Here is a 26,074-nt window from a genome sequence, read left to right as displayed (position 1 = left end):
ACACTTCCATGCCCTCTGAGTGAAGAAGTTTCATGTCAAATTCTCCTTAAACTTTGCACCTTTCACCCTTAAACAAAGACATTTGTTTGCAGCCCCACTCAACCTCAGTGGAAAAAGTCTATTTGCATTTACCCTGTCTGTGTTGTAAGGGATAAAGTCCTAACCCAAGGGTCGGCAACCCGCGGCTCCGGAGCCGCATGCGACTCTTTGATCTCTGTGCTGCGGCTCCCCGTAGTTTGTTAGTTTTTGAAATGTAATTCGAAATTTGAAGATTATGGTGATCTTGTACTATCTAAAAACGTTGTGGAGACCCCACTTCCTGGCACATCCGAACCGGCTCACAATTAGCCACCGTTCCGGCTAAGGGAGATAGCCTACGGGGGTTTGTGAGTACGTGTCTTTTGGAGCATCCGCGCCCACGGGGACGGTTTGAGGGAGGCTTTAAATCAAGGCTGTTTAGTTCGAATAAAGTTACCTTTGACTGCAGTGTCTTTATTTTAGCGCTGCGTGTTTTTTATCGCTATTAATATACATCACCACTGCCAAAGCCTGACACCCGCCGGTGCGCGCTTTCTTTTAATTCTTCGATCCAAGGTAGGCTACCTATGGAGTAACCTTCAACCCAACGTCTTTTTTTTGGAGTTCAAAGTGTTTTTGTTGCATGCAGAAATGTAATTTCGTTTTCTCTGCAGGAGTTCATCAATTTCATAAATGCAACACATTATAGTTTGTTTATACATAGCATAAAGGCAAAAAAACCGTTGTATGCAGTGATATTTCATTTTAAATGTCAAACGGGTTTTGTGGCTCCCAGTGTTTTCTTTTCTGTGGGAAATGGGTCCATATTGGCTCTTTCAATGGTAAACGTTGCCGACCCCTGTCCTAACCTATTAGACCTTTCTTTATAACTCAGGTCCTCCAGACCCGGCAAAACTGTGGTAAATTTTCTCTGTACTCTTTCAGTCTTATTTACTGGATGAACATTAGGCCAGATTAAATAGCCAATTTGTGTTCCATCAATATTACTTTGCTAAGACAGCAGGAGACTTCAACAGATTTTCTCATATGTCATAGAATGAGGCCATTATGCTCATTTTGCTGGCTCTCAGAGCAATCCCATTAACCCCGCTTCGCTTCTTTGTAAATCTTTTTATTGATTTTAAACAAACATAAATGAAACAATGAGTACAAAGAGCTTGAGAGTACATAATTAACAGGTTAAGGTATAAATACAAATAGGTAATAATCCATATATAATAACCTCCCAAACTCATAGTGGTTACAAAAAATGGAGAAAATTAAAAAAAAACCCAAAAAAAGAAAAAAAACCTAACTAACATGGACCATTGCAATATATCAAATATACACAGTAGCGTCAATAACTCCGCACCTCCATCCAAATAATTAAAGATGATAAGAATAAGGTTTAAGAAAAGTCAGTTTAGCTCATATGAAAATGTTGAATAAATGGTCTCCAAGTTTCTTCAAATTTAACTGAAGGGTCAAAGACAACACTTCTAATTTTTTCTAAACTCAAACAAGAAATAGTTTGAGAAAACCACTGAAATGTAGTTGGAGGATTAATTTATTTCCAGTTCAATAGGATAGATCTTCTAGCCATTAATGTAACAAATGCAATCATCTGCCGGGCTGAGGGGGATAAACAACTATTATCCACCACTGGTAAACTGAAAATTGCAGTAATAGGATGCAGTTGCAATTTGATGTTCAGAACTGTTGAAATACCGAGAATATCTTTCCAATAATTTTGCAAACAGGGGCAAGATCAAAACAATTGGGTCAATGAAGCGACTTCAGAATGACATCTGTCACAGGTTGGATTAACATTAGAATAAAATTGAGCAAGTTTATCCTTGGACATGTGAGCCCTATGTACAACCTTAAATTGTATTAGGGCATGTTTGGCACAAATGGAAGAAGAATTAGCCAATTGTAAAATTTTCTCCCACTACTCTGTGGATATGAGACAGTGAAGTTCTTTTTCCCATTCCTTCTTAATTTTTTCTGATACTCCTGGCTGTATTTTCATGATCATGTTATAAATGATGGCTACTAAACCCTTCTGGCAAGGATTCAGAACTAAATTTTTTTCCGTAATATCCATTGGACATAATTTCAGAAAAGACAGTAACATATCAGTCAAGAAATTTCTAACTTGCTGGTATCTGAAAAAATGAGTTTCAGGCAAATTATATTTATTGGACTGCTGTTCAAAGGACACAAAACTATAATCTAAAATTAGATCACGAAAACATATTATACCTATTGTTTTCCATAACACAAAGGCTTGGTCCATAAAAGAGGGCTGAATAAAAAAGTTAGATATAATAGGACTTGATAAGATTATTCAAGCCGAAGAATTTACAAAATTGAAACCATATTCATAATGTATGTTTAACTATAGGATTAGTTATTTGTTTATTCAATTTAGATAAAGCAAAAGGAAGAGAAGATCCTAAAATAGAAAACAATGAAAGGTCTTGTACAGATTTACACTCCAAATTTACCCATTGTAGGCAAGGTACTATAATCGATTCTTGTGTCCAAAATATTAAATATCGAATATTAACTGCCCAATAGTAAAATCTTAGGTTTGGCAAAGCCAAACCGCCTTCCTTCTTAGGTTTCTGTGAATATTTTTTACATAATCTAGGATTTTTATTCTGCCACACATACAAGGATATTTTGGAGTCAATAATATCAAAAAAAGTTTTAGGAATAAAAATTGAAATAGATATAAAATTTTGGGTAAAACTATCACCTTAATGGCATTAATTCAACCAACCAATGACAAAGATAATGGGGACCATCTGGTAATAAGTTGCTTGATTTGGACAATTAAAGGTAAAAAGCTAACTTTAAATAAATCCTTATGTTTCTTGGTAATTTTAATACCCAAATAAGTAAAATGATCTGTAACAACTTTAAATGGTAAGTGTTTATAGATTGAAACTTGCGTATTTAATGGAAATAATTCACTCTTATTAAAACTCAGTTTGTAGCGAGAAAAGCTACTCAACTGAGCAAGCAAGGATAACAGATCTCAGGATAACAGGAACAGATCTCTCACGGTCAGATATGTATAGTAACAAATCATCAGCATATAATAATAACTTATAAGTCCCTTCCTTACAGGTAATAACAAAAATATGAGGTGATTCACGAATGGCAATGGCTAAAGGTTCCAAAGCAGTATCAAATAATAGAGGACTTGAAGGACAGCCTTGCCTCGTACCACAGGACAACTGAAAAAAAAATCTCTGATTATTGGTAAGAACTGAAGCCAAAGGTTTATAATATATTAATTTAATCCATGATATCAATTTCAGGCTAAAATTAAAATTCTGCAGCATATTAAATAAATATGGCCATTCAACCCCATCGAACGCTTTTTCAGCATCTAAGGAAATGACAAATTCTGGTATTTTAGGTGAAGGAGTATAAATTATATTAATTAATTTTCTAATGTTAAAGGATGAATAACAATTTTTAATAAATCCGGTCTGGTCTTGAGAGATAATTTGAGGTAATATATTTTCTATTCTAGTGGTTAAAATTTTGGTAAAAATCTTGGAATCTGTATTCAGCAAGGATATAGGCCGATAGGATGCACATTCAGTAGGGTCCTTATCTTTTTTAAGAACTAGAGAAATGGAGGCATTACAGAAATATTGTGGTAATTTACCTACAGTTAACGCATCTTTAAAAATTTTACAAAGCCAAGGAGAGAGTATAGAAGAAAAGGATTTTAAAAATTCATCAGTATAACCGTCTGGACCAGGGGCTTTACCTGAATTCATTGAAAAAATAGCCTCTTTTATTTCGATTTCCGTAATAGGTGCGTCTAGAAAAATACAATCTTCTGCTGTTAATTTTGGGATATTCAATTTTCTTAAAAATTCATCCATTATGGAAGAATCCTGAACAAATTCTGATTGATATAAAGAGTTATAAAAATCTTGAAAGGCTTTATTCATCTCTTTATGATCGATCTTCAAAGTGCCATCTTGTTTACGAATCTTAATGATTTGATGTTTAACCGAAGCAGTTTTCAATTGATCAGCCAATAATTTCCCAGATTTATCTCCATGTACATAAAACTGAGTTCTGGATTTAATTAACTGATTTTCAATCGAGGAGGATAATAACAAACTATGTTCCATTTGAAGTTCAACTCTCTTTTTATAAAGTTCTTTACTGGGGGTCACTGAATAAATCTTATCAATTTATTTAATTTTATCGACCAATGTAAGTATTTCAGTATTAGTTCGTTTCCTAACTCCAGCAGAGTATGAAATAATTTGTCCACGAATAAATGTTTTAAAAGTGTCCCATAATATTCCACTAGAGATCTCTTCTGTAGAGTTTGTTGAAAAAAAACAAATCAATCTGTTGCTTAATGAAGTTGAGAAAGTCTGAATCCTGAAGTAAAGTAGCGTTGAACCCCTAAGATTTGGCATTTGAGGATGAATCCATTGTCTTAATAGATAGCTTCAGAGGTGCATGGTCAGAGATGGCAATGGAATCATATTTACAATCAATAACATCCACAAGTAAATGATGATCAATAAAGAAAGAGTCAATTCTTGAGTAATTATGATAAACATGAGAAAAGTATGAAAATTCTTTGTCATTGGGGTGTAAGAATCGATAAACTTCAGAAATTCCAGAATCAACCATAAAGGAGTTAATAAGAGAGGCTGATTTATTTGGAAGAACCTGAGATCTATCCATCAAGGGATTTATACAACAGTTAAAATCCCCACCCATTATCAACATGTACTCATTGAAATTAGGAAAAGATGTAAATAAACACTTAAAAAATTCAAGACAATCAGTATTTGGAGTATAAACATTAACTAAAACAACTTTTTGATTAAAAAGTAAACCAGTGAGAAGCAAAAATCTACCCTGTGAGGTCCAAAATTGTTTCACAGTGTATAAAAAAGTTGAGGAATCTATAAAAATGGAAACGCCTCTTACTTTAGCTTGGGAATTCGAGTGATACTGTTGGCCTTTCCAAAACCTTAAAAAAGTTGACTATCCTCCTTCCTCACAAGTCTCTTGTACAAAGATAATATTAGCATTCATTCTGTGGAATACTTTAAATATTTTTTCCGTTTAATCGGATGATTTAAACCGTTAGTATTCCAAGAAACAAAATTAATAATCTTATCCATATTGCCAATATTTATCATAGTTAACACATAAGGTTAAAAAGAAGATGAACTCATGAATCCGGAAGAGGAAATCAAGTTCAAAGAGGAACCGGAAGTTACGACACTCCAGCCATTTTGGTAGTTTCAAGTCAGCCAATGAAGTGAAAACTAAGCAGAAAGCAAATGCAAAACAGAATCCCCCTCCCCCCACCCCCAGAACCCCAGAAAAAAATCCAGTAAGAGGCAAGCAGTCAAACTAATACTAATTTTACCCCGATGTCTCAAGATGGCAACTCAAACGATTTAAACCGTTACTATTCCAAGAAGCAAAATTAATAATCTTATCCATACTGCCAATATTTATCGTAGTTAACACTTAAGGTTAAAAAGAAGATGAACTCATGAATCCGGAAGAGGAAATCAAGTTCAAAGGTTCTGTCTTCGAGACTGGTTTTCAAGATCAGTAAGTTTAGATTTACAACGATCCAGCAGTTGAGAAGTCAAAGATTGCTGTTGTTCCAGAGTTTCAATTTTGCGATCTCTCTGGCGAGTGGCATCTTCAAGGGCTAAAATTCTTGCTTGTTGTTGAGAATCCAGTGTGATTGAAGTTTTGCGTTGACTGTCTTTAAAGTTTCATCGAGCATAGAAAGCTTTGGGGTTAGTTTATTCTCCAGTTTCTCTAGTCTCTTGTCCATAAGTTTCGCAATTGCTTCCAAAGTTAACGGTTCTTTCGCCAGTTTCAATTCTTTAGGTTCTCGTGGTTTAGACATTTTAACGAGTTGAAAAATAATTCAAACAGTTGAAAAAAAATTCTTGTATCAAACCCTTTAGATTAGGTATAGATAGGTCAATTAGGGGGTGATTGTAGGTAGAAAAAAAAGTAAAAGGATTTGAGTGAAGTCAAAAACATTCTCACTCCATAAGTGCCATCTTGAGGCCTCCAACCCCATTCCTTACTGAATTCTCTGTAACCAGTGCAACCCACTGATTCTCATAGACCAAGTGTTGTAGTTCGGAGTAGACATCGGCCAGGACACCAGTGGAAGTGCCAATGCTCTTCTGCAAAATGGTGAACCAGAACTGACAGCACAGGAGGAGGTGGAGGAGTGGAGAGGAGGAACACAAATACCTCTGGATTTTATCTGAGACAGTAAGCAGAACACCTGGCGAATTTACAGAGTCAACCTGAAATTGTTAACATATAGGCTAATACAGCTGGAATGAGTTAAAATATGTTCCCAGTGCCTTCAGCAATGTTATGCTGCCCAAGTGAGCCAAAGGCATGAAGTCGTATCTTGAGCAAATGCTATTCTTTATAATGAAAATAAAACTCAACTGCAAAAGATTATGTTATATGATCGGCCTCTCCTGTCTTGGGATATTTTACTGTGTTGAAAGTGAAATATAAAAATGTTTCTAGAAATTCGGAATAAAGCCCAAACTCCAGAGGAAATCAACTCAATCCAAAAGAGCTATAATGGTGCCAAATAGCACAAGGAACATATGTCAACACATTCCAGATGAAGTAGCAATCATGTTGTTTCACTCCCCTTCAGTGTCCAATGTTCTTTGAAGAAAACAAACTCTGTCAACGATATACATAGACATCCACTTAACACCGAGGACATGAGCAACAAATATTCTGCTGGAGGAACTCAGCAGGTTGAGCAGCATCTGTGGAGAGGCGGGGGGAAGAATTGTTGATGTTTAAGACTAAAACCTTGCATTGAGACACATGACGACATGACACATCACAACACATGCTTTTGTTCCAAAACATCCTTTTGGAACTGATGCAGGATTTTGATCCAAAACATCCTTTTCCTACACAGCTGGTGGTTGACGAGCTGAGTTCTTCCAGATGTTTGTTTCTTGCTTCAGATTCAAGCAGCTCCAGACTCTTCCATCAACACGGAAGAGATGGCTGACAACGTTCAACAGGGTTTGAGCACCATGCCACAATTTGTTAAGACTCGATGATCACGGTGCTAACAAAGCTTAGAACCGGCAATGCACAACAAGCCACTCTTCTTTGGAGCTGAGCAATAACAAACTCAGAAAATTTGGAAGAGAGAAATGATCAAGATAGCCAAAGTCTACATCAATACCTCTTGGAATTACGCAACCTATGTAATATAGAGGAAACAATCAGAATGTGTGCAAACCTCCCTAAGAGGTTTATAAGCCTGAAAGACCTCCAAGAAAATATTGTCAAGTTGGAAAGTGAAGCTGGATTTGATGATGTGTATCAGGACGATGCATCACATGGCGAAGAATTCACAAATGAGATCAGTTACAGCTTGAATAACAAAAGTCACAAAAGGAGAAGGCAGAAACAAAATCAGCAACACCACTGATAAGAAACAGCTCACCACAAAAAGACGACAGACATTCTGCCACTTGAGAAAGCAAAAGGTCAAAGTATGCTTATTATCAAAAACAGTATAAATTATACAATCTTGAGATTTGTCTACCTGCAGGCAGCCCCAAAGCAAGGAACCCGAAAGAACCCAATGAAAAAATAAAGACTGACCCACAATGCGCAGAGAGAAAGAAAAAAAAACAAATCATGCAAAACAACAGAAGTGAGCAGCAACAACAATAGTCGGCCCTCCTTATCCGCAGGGGATTGGTTCCGGGACTCCTCGCGGATACCAAAAAACGCAGATGTTCAAGTCCCTTATTCAACCAGGCTCAATGCGGTGGACCTTAGGACCCAGCGGAACCCCAGACCTTATTTAACCTGTCACAGTGCAGTGGACATTAGGACCTGACGGTTGAGCTCAGAATCCGCAGTGTATCTGTTCACAAAAATAATCACGATCACGACTGAAAATAAGGTGGAAATAATAAAGCGATCGGAAAGAGGTGAAACGCCATTGGTCATTGGGAAAGCGTTAGGCTATGTCGGTCAACGATCAGAACAATTTTAAAAGATAAAGTGAGAAAGGCTCTGCCCCGACAAAAGTTACAATTATTACTAAGCAATGCAGTGGTTTAATTTTTGGGTTTTGGATTTTTCATCCTCCACATCAACCCAGCAGAGTGGAGAGCGCACTTGGGAGCGATCTGCCACTGGATCAAACTCGGCACCGAAACATATGCTCTTAAGTGTTTTATATGCATGGAAAGGTAAAATATATACTATATACCAAGACAAACGTCTGACTAACTGACGCTAAATAATACTGGATGTACCTGTTCCGACTTACTTCGTAAGAGAACTTCTGAATTTTTTTGATACCAATCCATGATAACCTACGCACATCCTGCCGTAAACTTTAAATCATCTCCAGATAACTTACAATACTTAATACAATGTAAAAGCTATGTAAAATAGTTGTTACACTGCATTGTTTAGGGAATAATGACAAGAAAAAAAATGTACATGCTCGAACAACAAGTGCTGGAAGAGCACTTCTGGGTTTTCGTGATTCGCGGTTGGTTGAATTCGCGGATATGGAGGGCCGACTGTATTCCGAACCAAATTGATTCCATAGATCCAAATCCCCGGAGCTGCCAGTAGATCCAAAGCCTCAGTATTCAGTTCATCATAATAGTGGGGTAAATCAGAGCAAAGTTCACAGACACAGAGCACTGCAGCCTCATGGACAGAGGAGACCCCAGTCTATCAAGATGACAATCTCAACAAACTACAACATTAGCTGCTGCCTCATGATAGAAAATTGGTGGCTTACAAGCTCATTGAAACCTTTAAACCTTATAAGTCAGTCATGCAGGAACAATCGTAAGGAAAAAGCCTTTCCTTCCACATCACTCTTTCCATCAAATTCTCCAGCACCACCATCAAACAAACACCATTACCAATCCTGCCACTTACTTCCCCTGCCACTAACTCAAACAGCAAAGCCAGCACAGATTAGGAACATGAGTAGGCCACTCAGTCCCTCAAGGCCGCTCCTCTATATATTGCTAATCTGACTATGAAATCAACTCCACCTTCTCACCAACGTGACCTATCAACGCTTTGCATACCAAGAATCTTGCTTCAAAGAAGCTTCTGCTTCTTTCACCCTTTACCAACAGGTGTTCAAAGGTCTCATGACTGCTGAGAAAAAAAGTCATATTTTTCTCCCTTATCTTGCCTAGGTGACCTCAAATTAAAGATTCTTCCACAAGATAACATTAACTCCCTGTTAAGGCTCTCAGGATCTACAACAAAGAACAAACTGCTGCACCAATGCAGGCTCTCAACAATTATTTCCCACCCCACAGATTCTGCTCAACCTCCTAATTCCTCTAGCAGTTGGTCTTTTTTTTTCGCTTGAGATCCCAGCATTTGGCATCTCATGTCTTCACCTTCACAATCTTAAATTTCTAAAGGGGTGTTCATGTATATTTAATTATCTTAATTTAATAAATGAAATTATAGTTCAGACTCTTTTGTGTTTGTATAGCTTTAAGTACTTAGATTGTTTTTAAAGACTGAAATTGTTGAGCTCTGGAATGCAAGCAGAGTTATTACACTCTAACAGAAGTGTATAAAGGGATTTACGATTTACATATTCTTGCTCACTGGTTCCTGGAATATAAAACCACTGTGAGTTAAGGTATATATAATATTTTTGCAAAATGATTCCATCAGAGATGTGCATGCAATACCATTCAATTGTTTTAATTTTGAGAATAAAAAGTTCCACCATAAATCAAAGAATATATATTGAAAGTCTCCATTCTGCAATAAAGAGTGTAGAATGGAAGCAATTTAGCAAAAGGGGACTGTCTCCTTTAGGAATACATACTTCAAAGAGGTCTCCCTCGACAAGTCTTAAAATTCTTTTTGTTGAACTTTGAAAGTATATTGCAGACCAGGGGTCGGGAACCTTTTTGCCTCTGTGGGCCGGATTGCGTATTAATGAGCGGACAGTGGGCCAGATAAATGCCATAATAAACTTGAAATATGGGAATTATCCACTTAAATACAACTAGTTATGTTTTGTCTCAAATTAATGAATAACGCATGCTAGAAAATTATTTGTGCTTAAGGTTGCCTACCCCTGTTGTAGACCAAAATGTTTTATAGTGCTTGTAAAGAGTATCAGTTCAGATTCCCCAAACATGCATCTTGGAAGCATCTTTTAGTAACTTTCTGTAAGTGTAGCAATATCAATCATCAAATCATGCTTTTTTAAAAACTTTTCCCACTTCTCCCTACAATATGAAACCTGTTTGCATTGCCAAGGATAACTTACATTGCGTGTCCATGCCAGTCTGTCTGTGCTGTAGCCCATCATATTCATGAGGCAGGTCACAAACAGATTCCACTCTGAATGATAGTTTGGACCTCCAGGAGCATTGTAAGTGTTGTACCACTTAATCAAAACCTGCACCGCAATCTCTCTCGGGAGGATGTACTTTATAGCTTGCAAGCACTTCTTCACTATTAAAAGTTAAACAAAAACAAAGAATTTGCTTCCAATCATCTCTTCTGCAATGTAAAGAAATGCCCGTGACCATACTTAATTCATCAAGCATAATTAAAGATCTTTGTGAATTTTACACTTAATTGTATTTAAATATGTTGCAGAACATCATGATTTTCTTCTACTTACCGAGCTGAGAGTTTGTTATTTCTGGCATTGAGATCCGAATTAAATTACCATTACTCATTTCCTGAAGAGAAAGGAAACAAGATACTTACTGTCATTGAGTGAAGATGCAGGCAAGGTTCCATTCATAAATGAAAATTCATTTAATAGCCAGTTTAAAAGTCCTACATGACCATTATGTGACATATCAGCCAACCTTAGGAAGGCTGGTAAGCAGAGTCGCCAGGGCAAGGGCAAGACTTACACAGGCATCGTAACAAGGCAGTCTTCAGAGAAGAAGTCATCACCCTGACACAGTGGTGTCAAGAAAACAACTACTTCCTCACTGTCACAAAAACAAAAGAGCTGGTTGTAGATTACAAGAGGAAAGGAGACAGGCTAGCCCCTATTGACATCAATGAAGTTAAGAGGGTGAACAGCATTAAGTTCCTTGGCAAACACATCACCGAGGATCTCACGTGGTCTGTACATACCGGATGTGTGGTGAAAAAAGTACAACAGTGTCTGTTTCACCTCAGACAGCTGAAGAAGTTTCATGTGGGTCCCCAAATCCTAAGAACTTTCTACAGGGGCACAATTGAGAGCATCCTGACTGGCTGCATCACTGCCTGGAATGGGAACTGTACCTCCCTCTATCACAGGACTCTGCAGAGAGTGGTGCGGACAGCCCAGCACATCTGTAGATGTGAACTTGCCACTATTCGGGACATTTACAAAGACAGGTGTGTAAAAAGGGCCTGAAGGATGACCCGAGTCATCCCAACCATAAACTGGTTCAGCTGCTACCATCTGGGAAACGGCACAGCAGCATAAAAGCCAGGACCAACAGACTCCGGGACAGCTTCTTCCACCAGGCCATCAGACTGAATAATTGATGCTGATACAATTGTATTCCTATGTTACATTGACTGTCCTGTCCTACATACTATTTATTACAAACTATTAATTGCACATTTAGACTGAGACATAAAGATTTTTATTCATCGTGTATGTGAAGGATGTAAGTAATAAAGTCAATTCAATTCAATTTTGTGGGTCGCTTCAGCACTTAAGAGATCTGAATGCAATGTTTTGACGAACAGCTGGGAAACTACTCCCACTTCACTAAAATTACTTATATATTCATTGTATAGCTCAACACATAACAACAACGTCTGCATGCCAGGTTTCAACACCTCAAAAATAGTATTGCATTGGCTGTAAATTGCTTCAGTGGAAATGAGGAGCATTTTATAATTTCAAGTCTTCCTTTCAACATTCTCTAAAGGAAAAATAGGTCTCCTTTACTTAAAGTGCAATTTTCACCTGCCCAGTCATTCCAGGCAGACTGCTCCAATGTAAAACCACATCGTTAGGAGTGAATAAGGGCTCCAACAACCAATGTCCTGTGCCAATGGGAACCGATTCTTATCCAGTGTAGCTGCAGAATATCACTGATTTATTAGAAAATACTAAGCAGGGCCATGCCTCACAAACATTGCAGACACCCCAGAAATTCCAGATGATAATGCTTCCAACAAAGCAAGCTCATAGCACGAACTTACCAGGGTAACTCTGTTCTGGACAGGATCCCGAAGAGAGTGAATATATGTTCCCACCTGGTGGAAAGTACAATCATCCATATAGGTCGAGTCCTGGATCTTAGTGGAATCACTCAGCTCTGGGACTGGAGAAGGCCACACAGTCTTAAAATAAAACACCAAACACCAATTGATAATAACTCAAAATCAAAATACAGGACATCTGAAATAAAAATAGCCAAATATGCTGATAGAACTCGGCAGCTTCGGCAATACCTGTGGAGAGGGTAACAGAGTTAACATCACAACTCAATGACTTATCATCACAACACCTGGTAACCGAACTGAAACATTAACTCTTTCCCCAAAACCTGTTCCCTGATCCACTAAATATTTCCAGCCTGTTCTAGATTACGCCAGGTAACAATTATTTCCTCACATAACTCTTGCTTGTCTGAAACATTAGATTGTAAAATACTCAACACACCTCAAAGGAAAGTATTTTGCTTCAAGTATTCTGAATAATTACACTCCAGCCAGAAACAGTCCAATTCTAAAATATGACTACAGTAAAATGCAGCCTTTGAAATATCAACAGAGCTTTTTTTAAAAATATTATTATTAAAATGACAAAAGCCAAAATTATGCAGATTTTAAAATCAAAGTACCATCAATATAAAAAAAAGTCAGTATTACACTGGAGGTTATTGTATAGTTTCCCAATCCTCTAGCACTCTGAAGCAAATTTGGTTTCATCCATCTAGAGGTACAGTTCACAGTTTCTGCTGGGAGTGATGGCTGCATATGATATTATAAAAAATACTACCTCATTAAAAATCATGAAATAGAAAATGCAAGGAAGTCTACAGGTGCTGGGAATCCAGAGCAACATACACAAAATGCTGGAGGAACTCTCAACAGGTCAGGCAGCATCTATGGAAGTAAATAAACAGTCGACGTTTCAGGCCCAGACCCTTCTTCAGGATTGGAAAGGAGGGCAAAAACGACAGAATACAGCTGGAAGGTGACAGATAAAGCCAGAAAGGTAGGAAAGATAAAGGGCTGGAGAGGAAGGAATCCGATAGGAGAGGAGAGTGGACCATAGGAGAAAGGGAAGGAAGAGGGGACCCAGGGGGAGGTGACAAGCAGGTGAGAAGAGTTAAGAAGTCAAATTGGGGACTAGAGGAAGAGGGAAGGGAGGAGGGAATTTTTTTTTAAACCGGAAGAAATTGATATTTATGCCATCAGGTTAGAAGATACCTAGGATGTGTTGTTGCTCCTCCACCCTGAAGGTGAACACCGAAAACACCATTATTTAGGTGAAGCCAATAGAAGGAAGTGGAAAGGAGTCTGTCCTAGCGAGGAAATTGAAAAACATGGTATAAACAGTAAAAAGCCATTGCGACACGTTTGGAATATGTGAATTGCAAACAAGGAAACAGAATGGGACCAACACAGTGGTACTGTGACAGTGCAAACTGCTCCCTATGCAAGAAAATATTACCATTTTCTGTCATGGAATTCCTCCTGGATTGATACATCGAAGGACAGCTCCACTAACCTATATTTAGTGAATAAAATGGCATTGCTTCCTACCTCATCCAGTGCACCAGGATGCCTGCTTGAAGGTCTAGCTGGAGTACTAACACTGCCCAGTGGAGTGCTAGGTCGAGGCATCGGGTTGGACACTGATAATGAAGGAGCCGGAAGTCCGGCAATAAACACTTTTCCAACCTTTAAAAAGAAATAGAAACGCACACCTAAAACAATCACAATAATTTATAAACAGGTGTTCCACAAATTGAAAACTCAAACAGCAAGGAACATGGAGAACAAGACAAAATATCTGCAATAAAGTGAACTAATTACGGGGTGCACATTAACATTGCTTTACAGAAAGAGCCCAAGTCCTGAAATACTTAAGAAGGGAAAACTACTCCAAACAAGTTTCACTGACTCTTAAATCTAATTTATTTGTCCATTATGAGAAATAATAGTCAACAGCCAATAGTTGAGTTTGTTGTTATATGCACAAGTACATATCTACGAATAAAACCATACAGAGGCACGTGTTCTCAGTACTGATGAGATCAAATCCAACCTCACCGACTCCTTCCCTGAAGGTGCTCTGTATCTGTTCTCAATTTGCTTTGTATTCTGTGTTGCTTGTTTATTATATTTATTTTGGTAACTCGGGGTGCAGTAAAAGCGAAGGGAATAAGTTACATATTTGTGCTTACTATGAAGCAGTTTGTAGCTTCAGACCAGTGGAGGTCATATCTTTGCTGACCACTTAATATCACTAAATAAAGCTTAATTGTATGTTTACTAATTGCTAATGAAGGATCGAAATAAGGAATTCGACTCTTGGAACAATCATTTCATTGGAGCTGAGGGTGCGTCATACAAGTATAACACCCCCACAGCGGTTGCAGGCTAGTGGCGATTGTTTTGAATTCGGATTAGTTTTTGCTGCGACATTCCCAAATCACTCTTACTTAGTGCCAACCACAAATTTAGCAAAGGTGTTTACCATACTAAAAGCTTGTCTGTTACTTTAAGCTGTGAACAATCGTGGCCGCAGCAGTGATTTTTGTAGAACTTCACTTCTTGCATTCTGCCATTCCAAGCAGCTGTGTCTGACTTTTACCATGGAGACGGGCTGCTATCCTGACACTGATATATTCTGTAGTACTCCAGCAAAGGCTTTACAGAATTCTGCAGTAATGTCAGTTGCTTATAGCAGCTTTACCTGATCTCTTACTTCTTCCAAGGGTTCAGTGAAGTTGGTCGCTAAATGCTTCCCCAGTTTCTCCATTACCTTTCTCCATCAATACTAAGCTTGTGCATTCAACGTCAGCAAGACCAAAGAGCTAATTGTGGATTTCAGGAAGGGTAAAACGAGGAAGCACATACCAATCCTCACAGAGGGATCAGAATTGGAGAGAGTGAGCAATTTCAAGTTCCTGGGTGTGTCAATATCCCTGAGGACCTAGCCTGGAATGCAACATATTGATGCAGCTATCAGGAAGACAAGATGGTGGCTATATTACGTTAGGAGTCTGAGATTTGGTTTGTCTACTAAAACGCTCAAATACTTCTACAAATGTACCACGGCGAGCATTCTGACTGGCTGCATCACTGTTTGGTATGGCACTATGCTCCCATGCCATGGAACATATTGAGGTCACTGCAGATGTTTTAAAAGCTCTAATCCTGCTTATTATCTCAGGAATTACTCTCCCTACTACTAACAAGGCAAATATTTATTTCTTGCACAGATTTGACACAAGTTATCACAAAAGATTGCGTCCAAATTCAAACACCAATCTAAATTGCCATAAATACTTCAGGAAATGTCACGAGCATGCGTTACAATGTAAAACCATTGCAAAAACATACCCGAATAACACCAGTGTACAGCACCAGATTGCCACTGCTTTCCAGGACTACCATTGTCTCGATACTCTGTTTATAACACAAAATGAAAACAACATTAAAACAGTTTGAAGATGCATACTTAATACTTGCATTTTGTTTAAGTGAATCTATATTTGTAAAAATATTCATGGTTACAAGTTTCCTAACAAGTCAAGAATGGCATTACACTTCTCCACATAAACATGAGATTGGGAAGTAACAGCTTCAAATGCCATCTTAACACTTATTATTGACAGGAAGGCAAAGACGTCCAAGTTATAGTCAGCATTGCTTTGTACATGGTAAACGATGCTCACAAATTTATTGCATTTTTTGAAGAGGTTGCCAAGAGATATAATGACGGCAGAATGGTAGACACTGTATATGGACCATAATAAATCTTTTGCCAAGGTCCTGCAAGGATGGAAGGTTAAGGTTACACGGGTTTCAGGATCAGCTTGCAAATTGCACACAAAATTGGCTTTGTGAACAATGTCAGAGGGTAGTAACGGAGAGCTGTTCACAACAGTAACCTGAGACCAGCACTGCATCCACTGTTTGTGATCACAGACTTCCAGTGTCTGCAGTTTTATTTCACTGCAGTTCTGTCAATGGATAGACAGGCAGAAAATCTGAGACGGTCAGTGTGTAAAAAAAAATAGGTTGCTGTCTAAATGTTCTCAGATTCCACAATAAATCAAGTCACTTCAACAATGTCAACAAAATAATTCATCTTGCCTACAACCACTTTCTAACTACATTTAATATTTACTGTGGTCACAAGTTCTGTTACCCATTTCATTTCAGGTAATGATTCTCAATATTTAAATCTATTTTCTTTATTGCGGAATCATCTTCTTTTTAGGCAAACTCTTCCCCACCAATTCTCTGAGTGGTAAGGTGGCTGATTCTCTGCTAGAGGTGATGCCAGATTGGGCGGAGGGTGCTGTAGCACGGTAGGTGAGATGCTCACTCCACTATTTTGTTCCTTGTTCTCATGCTGTCAAAGAAAGATTTAAGTCGTTCAGTGACCTCCCGGTGCTTCTTGTTCAGCTACCATGGTCTAGGGATTCTTGTCTGACAAAGACAATGTTATTTTTTTCATGGAGGTTTTGTCACCATCCACAAATCATCTGCAGCTTTAATTATTTATTTTTTTAAATCACTTTGTTCAGTAAGTATGACAGTCCAAACCACGAGCAACAAATAACGAAGCAAACAACAGTCTGCCGGAAGAACTTAGCAGGTCAACAGCACATGTGGAGGTGAAGCAGTGGTTCAGGTCAAGACTCTGCATCACAACTGAGCGTAGAAAGGGATGACAGCCAGAAAAAGAGAATGGAGGGAGGAGTGAGACAGGTAACTGTTAGAACAAATGGGGAGGGAGGCTGATGGGCAGATGGGATCAGTGAGAAGGGGTAGGTGGCAATGTAGAGACAGTGGCTGGGGAGTGATAGGTGGAATCAAAATGAAGAGTTAAGCAGATGGAATCAGGTGGGAGAAGGAGAGGGGGCACTTTACAGATAGAAGTTGGAAGTGGAACTGATAAGGAGGATAACAGGCAGTTGGGAACCCAACGGAGGAAGACAATGAATCTAGGCAATTGGGGGGGTGGGGGAATGAAAAAGGTAAACAAAGGAAGACTGGACTTGGGTGGACAAGAAGGAGTGAGAAAGGACCATACGAGGTTGAGTTACCCAGAATTTAAATGTATAGTGTTCATTCTATTGGGTTGTAGGTTATCCAAGTAGAATATGAAGTGTTATTCTTTGTTGTTCATAAGATGGAGGTCCTATAGCTTTCACTTTCTAACGTGCCTCTATGGCACTTGATACTGAGATTAGTAAAAGACTGTGTGGTTTTAAAATTATACAAGATTAAAGAAAGGAATCTCCTCTAGCCGAGTTGATAGCAGAGTTTCAACTTGTGAAGCGTGCATCAGTATAAGTGCAGTGAGGGATAATAGCAAGGAGGAGTTGCAACAGGAGCACAGCCCCCTCAGTACTCATTAATCAATGCATGAGGTTTACATGGTCTTTTGCAACTGTGTGTTCCCCTTGGAGCTCGAGCTTCCACCCATGCCCCTAGCGTAGGTGGTGTACACTATACTGAAGGGCATGTGACGGAAAATAGGTGAAAAGGAAATCAGTGGGGGAGAGGGATTCATGTGATTGCTCTGAAAATTGAATCCTCTTGTGGCTTTTCTCTATGCAATAAGACTATTGGATGAAGAGATAGTAGGAAGCCATGTTGGAGGCTGCACTTGGGGGTACTGTGTGCAGTCCCAGTTGCCCCATATGGAAACATACAGAGTCTGTAGAAAGGATGTCGGTTTACCAGGATGCTGCCTGGATTATAAGGAAAGACTACAAGCTATAAGGAAAAGTCGGGAAAACTTGGATTGTTCTCTTCAGAGCATTGGAAGCTGAGAGAAGACCTGATGGAGGTTTTTTAAATGATGAGAGGCATAGATAGGGTAAATAGTCAGAATCTATTCCCCATGGTAGAAATGTCAAAAACCAGAGAACATGCTTTTCCGGTTGGGGGGGTAGAGTTTAAGGGTGGCACGAGGGGCATAATTTCATTCACAAAGTGTGGTAGGTGCCTGGAATGGGTTACAAAGTCAAGTTTAAGAGGTTTTTTAACAGACACATGAACATATGGGGAATGGCGGGATTTGGATGATGCATAGGAAGAGGACGTTTAGCAGAAAGTGGCATGTAGATTATGGGCAAATAGCCTGTCTAATTCTATGTTACATGTAGGAGCAGAATTAGGCCATTCAGCCCATTGAGTCTGCTTTGCTATGGCTGATCTTTTCTTCCCACCCTCACCCTCTGGATGAAGAAACTCCTCTGCATCTCAGTTTTAAGCAGACACCCCTTTATTTTTGAAGCCCTGCCCTCAGATCCTAGATTCCCCTACTAATGAAAACATCCTCTCCTCATCTACACTGTTCAGGCCTTATCAGTACCTGGTATGCTTCAAAGAGCTCCCCCTCTTGTCCTTCAGAACTCCATCGAGTATAGGCCCAGAAACATCAAATGCTCCTCTTATGTTAAATCTTTCATTCCTGGGATCATCTTGATGAGCCTCCTCTGGAATCTCTCATGGATAAGAACATCCATCCTCAGATAAATACCATTCCAAAATGGTTACATTTAAATTCTTATGCATACTCCATACTACAGTGCACAAGGAAAAGATACAAGGTAGCTGGAGAGAGATTCTATCTATTCTGGATGGATGACTGGATGACTCACTCATAAACAAAATTCCCGTAAATGGTGGGGATTGTAACGCTAATCCCTTTCAAAGGAACATTTGGAGAAAACACTGTCAATGGAACTATGATTACCCATCACATTTGCAATAATGTTTCATACATTGCACAGTCTGTATGGAATGCAGCAAGGCTTAATTCGCAGCTCACCTCCAGAGGGGCAGCATCCTTTGCTTGTATGACAGTCACAGTTCCAAAAATCAACTGAGTCATGTCATTGCTCTCTTCAAATTTCACACACCTATTGAGGATTTAAGCAGATACGTCAGTCTAAAGGTTGCCCGGCAACCAACGTTTCCAAATAGAGAACAAGCAATCAGGTGCCTGGCCCAGTGTTTTAAGTGGGAAAGCAATACAGCAAACGTAAAAATTGAAACCATACAATATTTAAATCACATCAAATTTTCAGTTACAATAGGTGACTCATGGAAGAATCATGGACGTGCCAGTAGATCTCCTACAACAAGCTTCTTCCATTGATACTTTTTGGTAGTTTCACTCAACAACTCTGCACATCAGTCATAAGAGTCACTGAAGAGAAGGTAACGATTGGATATTACGCACTTACACAGTTGTTGAATAAATATACCAATAATGTTCATTTTAAGATTCGATAAAGATATAAATTATGCCATAGTCACTCAGCAACTGAAGTACAGTGCACGTCATCATTTACTCAAATCCCAAAATTAAATTATACAAAACACATGGTAGCTGCTTAATTATGGTTTGATATAAAAATTGAATATTCAGCAAATCTAACAGCATTTTACTTAGCCCACCGCTGTGATCGCTCTACACCCATGACTGTGTGGCTAGGCACAGCACAAGTGTCATGTATAAATTTGCTGATGACACAACTATTGTTGGCAGAATTTCAGAAGGCATACAGGAACGAGACAGACCAGCCAGTTGAGTGGCGTTGCAGCAACAACCTTGCACTCAATATCAGCAAGACCAAAGAATTGATTGTGGACTTCAGAAAGGGTAAGATGAGGGAACACACATCCCCTCAGCGAGGGACCAGAAGTGGAAACAATTTCAAGATCCTGGGTGTCAACATCTCTGAGGATCTATCCAGGGCCCAACATATCGATGCTGTTACAAGAAGGCAGGACTGTGGCTGTATTTCATTAAGAGTTTGAGGAGATCTAGTATGCCACCAAAGACACTTGCAAATTTCTACAGATGTACAGTGGAGAGCGTTCTAACTGGCTGCATCGCCGTCTGATGTGGGAGGGGTGCACTGGACCGAAATAAGCTATACAAAATTGTAAACTCAGTCAGCTCCATCATGGGCACTGGGCTTCCAAGCATCCAAGACATCTTCAAGGAGCGATGCCTCAAAAAGATGGCATTCATCATTAAGGACCCCCACCACCCAGGACATGCCCTCTTCTCATTGGTACCATCAGGGAGGAGATACCGGAGTCTGAAAGCAGACATTTAACGATTCAGGAATAGCTTCTTCCTCTCTGCCATGACATTTCTGAATGGACATTGAACCCATGAATCCTACCTCACTACCCTTTTTAAAAACATCTTTCTGCAGTATTTCGCGAATTTAACTTTAATTTACAGTTTATATTGTGTATTGCAATGCACTGCTGCTGCATAACAACAAGTTTCACGATGTTGGGTATGCCAGTGATACTAACCCTAATTCTGATTCAGATCTGCAGAGACAGAGAAAGCTTTTTTCAGTTCAATGACCTTCCATCACAACTAATCAGAGGTCGTCAACCCAGAAAAGTAATTCTGCTCCCCTTATCACAGATGGCTCCCTGAATGATTTGAGATCTTCAGTATTTTACTTCAAGGTTGTTCTTTCATATAAATTACTTCTTTAGTCATCCAGGAGATTAACCAGAATACCAAGGTCTTGTCATTTTGACCAGCATATCAGTGAATACACTCACCGTAGCTGATGACGAGACTCCACCAAGTAACACAAGAATTTCTGACCGCAGAGATCACTGGTAATAAATACTTTTGTGGCCTGAGAATTCTTTTCCCTGTGAAAGCAGAAATTAACACAAATATCATGTAAGGCATTACCTGGTGTTGTTATTGAGGTTATTGCCTTACATTCCAATAAAAATTTCACCCAAAAACCTTTATCACAAATTCTTTTACAAACATGTTTAAATATCAATATGAGACTATTTAACCAAGGCAGGAAAACAAAAACATAAGAAATACTGCCGATGCAACACACACAGAATGCTGGAGGAATTCAGCAAGTCAGGCAGAATCTATGGAAGTGAATAAACAGTTAACGTTTAGGGCCAAGACCTCCCATCAGAACTTGGCCAGAAACATCGACTATCTATTCTTCTCCACAGAAGCTGCCTGACTTGCTGAGTTACTCCAGGTGTGCGTGTGCGCGTGTGTGCATTTGTTTGTTTTGCAGGAAAATGGAATTCAGATAAATGGACATAACCTAAATGAAAGACAAAATGTATTTGTGGGGCAAATTTTAGTATTAAAGTAGGTCCAATCCATGCCTTGTAGATATAATTTATTAATATCATTAACTTTTAGCCTTGATTTATAAAATACTCATCTTTTGTCTGAAGCAGTGTATCATGTTATCCCCTTTCTTTCAATTTTCTCTCCTCTCTCTCGAGGTTCTTAATAATGCCAAAAAGCTTTGTACCACCTCTCTAAATTATTATTGTCAAGCTTGTGCTTAATTTTTCAGACACCACAAGGTTCAACAGTGGAGCCAATGTGTCTTTTCCCCAACTTTGATGCATGTGCTTGGGCAAGGACACTTGAGAAAAATTTGGGAGCACTCAAGCCTATTTATTCATCCACCACGCCTAAAGTCATCAAAGGTAACGAATGCTCAAGCTGTGTTCAGACATGAATTAACCTCAAATAATCAACAGCTCATCAAATAAATGTGGTTAGATTTAATATATGTGCTGCTGATTTGACTCCTGAATCAAATCCTTAATATTTGCTCCAGATGGGAGGATTACTTTTCAGTATTATGGTTGTGATTAACACTGCACCACTTTCACAGAAGTGCCTTTAACTGACTTTCAACTATTCACACCAAAAATAAACATATACCACCAGCCCCACATGGAAGTAAAGCAACACTGAGATCTTCCTATACCAAAAGGCAGGAAAATAGATTGACTTCAACATCAGATGTGACCAAATGGAATGGAGGTACAGAGGCAAAGCAAGAAGTCCTGCAGCTTCACAGCTCCCACGAAGCAGGCTGGATCACACCCTGTGACGCAGCCTCTGTGGAGTTTACGTGCTCTTCTCATGATTGCGTAGGTTTCCCCCGGTGCTTCAATTTCTTCCCAAATACCAAAAACCTGCTGGTTAGCATGTTAAACGGTTCCTACCAAATATCCACAGTGTAGGCAAGTGGAAGGAAGACAGGGAGGGGGACGGCTTGGAGAATTCATAAGCATGCATGTCAACAAATATTACAGGGAAATAAGCTAGGGAATGGAGTTAATGGGATTCTGAAGGGAGCCAGCCAGAATGGACTTGATGGGCCAAATGGTCTTCTTTGCTGTTGTTAGGAAATACGAGAAGCTAATATAGGAGAATGTGAGGTGACTTTCACTCCTGCAGAGACTAACATAATCCCACTTGGCACCAATCTCAAATCAAAAGCAGGACTGGCTGGCTGACAGTAGCATTCTAAACCAAAAAATCAATGCTACTGAGCATTTCAAAAGTGGTTTCCTCAGTGAAATGTTTTTATCAAGACTGCAGAGAAAATTAAAGGGCTGATGAAAGGTTGAGAGTCAGAACTGATGGGATTCAAAATTAAAACCTCAAATGAAATCTAAATGATCTACAAACCCCAGAACGTGCTTGAGATATATTAACATAATGCATCCACATCAATGTTGCCATTTTCATGGAAACAACCATAACTTCTTTTGCTATTTGGATCATCCATCAAAGTACCACATGATCCCTTTCTTTCATTAGCAAATTAGGTTCTCCAACATGTGACAGTCAGATGTTTTACAGGAGAGAATTAACTGAAAGCATGCTTCTCCCCACTCTCTACTCTGACTTTGCATAATTCAGTCAAACATTCATTTCAGGATATAGCAATGTTTTATAACTGAATTACAAATGTGTGCTTGCAATCCTTTTAAACATTCACACAAAATATCTGCCTCCTTTCTGATATTGAGCTAAAACTCCTTAATGAAGATTAAAAACATTACGGAAGCTATGCTTTTGGCTCATAGATATAACAAATTCCACATAAACAGCTCACCAAAAACGTTACAGAGAAAAAGAAAACTACTTAAAAGCAACAAAGGAGGAGGCGCACACACACACCGATGACTTAAATGTGGCTACTTGTTACTGAGGAACTTGTACGTTCCTCAGAGTAACCCCAGAACAAAATCTATGAGAATATAGCAACACACTCAAAATGCTGGAGGAACTCAGCAGGTCAGGGAGCATCTATACCAAAATGCTTTCCATTGATGTTACCTGGCCTGCTGAGTTCCTCCAGCATTTTGTGTGTGTTGTTCGGATTTCCAGCATCTGCAGAGTTTCTCTTGTTCGTGTTCTATGAGATAATAGTCTTTAAAGGGTATAAGTGATTAGTGGTAAACACAAGAGAATCTGCAGATGGGGAAAATCCAGAGCAAAACGCCGGAGGAACTCAGCAAGTCAGGCAACATCAAAGGTTAATGGATAAACAGCCAATATTTCAGGGCAAGATCTATCATCAGGACTGGAAAGGAAGGGGGGGGGGGGTGATGCCAGGATAAGAAGGTGAGGGGAGGGGAAGGAGAACAAGGTAGATGATGATAGGTGAAGCCAGGTAGGTGGGGGAGGGGAAGTGCAAGAAGAAGCTGGGAGGGGATGGGTGGAAAAGATAAAGAACTGGGAAGAAAGGAATCTGATAAGAGAGGAGAGTGGATCATGGGACAAAGGGAATGAGGAAGAACACCAGGGGGAAGGTGAGGAGAAGTAGTAAGAGGCCAGAGTAAAGAATTGAAGGCCGAGGGGAGAAAAAGAAATCATCAGAAGAAATCGATATTCATGCCATCAGGTTGGAGGTTACCTAGGCAGAATGAGGTGTTGCTCCTACATCATGAGAGTGGCCACATTGTGGCAGAAGAGGAGGCCACGGGAAGGGGGGTAGGAAGTTAAATAGTTGGCTACCATAAAATTCAGCTGTTCACAGATGGGAAGAGAGGCGTGACAAAACATTCCTCCAATCTACATGGGGTCTCACCAATACAGAAGAGGCTGCAGTGGAAGCACCAGAAACAGTACACAACCCCAAAAGATTCACAGGTAAAGCAATGGCTCACCTGGTTTGGAGCCCTGAATGGAGGTGAATGGACAGGTGTAGCACTTTGGCCACTTGCAGGGATAAGTGCTGGGAAGGAGATTAGTGAAGAGGAATGAATGACAATGGAATCAAGGAGGGGGCGATCCCAGCAGAGAGCGGAGAGTGGTGGGGGGGGGAACGCAAGAAGCTTGATGGTATGGTCTTGCAGATGTAGAGGCTTATGGATAGGACGAGGAAATCTATCCCAGTTAAGGAGGCAGAAAGATGGGATGAGTGTAGACCTCTGAGAAATTTAGGAGATGCTGGTGAGAGTAGCATTAATGGTGGAGGAAGGGAAACCCCATTCTTTGAAGGAGGAAGACATCTCTGAAGGCCTGGATAGGAAAGACTCATCCTTGGAACAGTGTGATGGAGAGAAAGCAAATGAGAAAAGGAAATGGTACTTTTACAGGGTGGGAAGACAAATAGACAAGATAGCTGTGGGAATCAGTAGGTTTTTTTTAAACCACTAGACAGTTTGTCTCCAGAGGTGGAGACAGAGAGATCGAGAAAAGGGAGGGAGGTGTCAGAAATGGACCAAGTGAACTTAAGAGCAGGGTGGAAGTTGGAGACGAAGTTGATGAAACTGACAAAGCTCAGCATGGGTGCAGGAAGCAGCACCAATGCAGTTGTCAAGGTAGCGCAAAAAGTCTTGAAGAGCAATACCAGTGAAATCTGGGAACGTGGACTGTTGCACATTGCGAATGAAAATAGAGGCATAACTGGGGCCCACAAGAATGCCCATGTCTACACCTTGAGCTTGAGGAAAGTGGGAGGAGCCGAAACAGAAATGGTTGAGGATGCAGACCAGTTCTGCCAGATAGAGGAGGGCAGTGGTGGAGAGCAGTTGTCTCTGTCTCTCTCTCAGAGCTGTCGTCGAGAGAGAAGCGAATGAGTTTGCTGAATGTCCACAAGATGGCTTTTTAAAACAGTTTGTCGTTGAGCCTACTAGGGGATCAGAAATACTGGATTGAGTATTATGTAATGAACCAGAGGTGATTAGGGAATTTAAGGTAAAACAACCCTTAGGAGGCGGTGATGATAATATGGTTGAGTTCAACTTGAAATTTGACAGGGAGAAAGTAAAGTCTGATGTAGCAATATTTTAGTGGAGTAAAGGAAATTACAGTGGCATAAGAGAGGAGTTGGCCACCATAAATTGGAAGCTGCTGCTAGGAGGGATGACAGCAGAGCAGCAATGGTGAGAATTTCTGGGGAAAAAGAGGAAGGTGCAGGATAGATGTATTCAAAAAACAAAAAAAAATTCAAATGGCAAAATAGTACAACCATGGCTGACAAAGGAAGTCAAAGCTCATGTAAAAGCAAAAGAAAAGGCATAACAGGACACAAAAATTAGTGGTAAGACAGAGGATTGGAAAGCTTTTAAAAATCTACTGAGAGCAATTAGAAGAATCATTAGGAGGGAAAAGATGAAATATGAAAGCAAGCTAGCAAACAATATCAAAGCTGACAGTGAAAACTTTTCAAGTATGTAAAAAATAAAAGAGAGATGAGAGTGGAAAGAGGACCAGTAGAAGATGACCAGAAGAACTGCTCCCTAGGGTTCTGAAAGAGGTAGCAGTAGAGACTGCAGAGGCATTAGCAATGATCTTTTAAAAATCATTGGACTCTGGCATGGTGCCAGAGGACTGGAAAATTACAAATGTCACTCCACCCCTGAAGAAAGGAGAAAGACAGCAGAAAGGAAATTATAGACCAGTTAGCCTGACCCCAGTGGTTGGGAAGACGTTCGAGTC

The 26,074-nt window shown here is 39.5% G+C and overlaps 1 protein-coding gene across 1 annotated transcript in view; it reads right to left on the bottom strand.

The window, feature by feature from the left end:
- Positions 1 to 26,074, bottom strand: part of anapc1 (anaphase promoting complex subunit 1) — a 235,295-nt gene that overhangs the window by 161,873 nt on the left and 47,348 nt on the right. The window contains exons 11-17 of the mRNA XM_059982885.1: positions 20,893 to 20,988; positions 19,124 to 19,214; positions 15,673 to 15,738; positions 13,867 to 14,004; positions 12,295 to 12,435; positions 10,754 to 10,814; positions 10,394 to 10,581 (exon numbers count right to left, since the gene is read on the bottom strand). Coding sequence (XP_059838868.1) covers positions 10,394 to 10,581; positions 10,754 to 10,814; positions 12,295 to 12,435; positions 13,867 to 14,004; positions 15,673 to 15,738; positions 19,124 to 19,214; positions 20,893 to 20,988 — 781 coding nt within the window. The remainder of the gene's footprint in view (positions 1 to 10,393; positions 10,582 to 10,753; positions 10,815 to 12,294; positions 12,436 to 13,866; positions 14,005 to 15,672; positions 15,739 to 19,123; positions 19,215 to 20,892; positions 20,989 to 26,074) is intronic.

This window comes from Hypanus sabinus, chromosome 10, assembly GCF_030144855.1.
Source record: "Hypanus sabinus isolate sHypSab1 chromosome 10, sHypSab1.hap1, whole genome shotgun sequence".
Lineage (NCBI taxonomy): Eukaryota > Metazoa > Chordata > Chondrichthyes > Myliobatiformes > Dasyatidae > Hypanus > Hypanus sabinus.
Note: the sequence above shows the minus strand (reverse complement) of the source record. Positions and strands in the feature narration are given on the sequence as shown.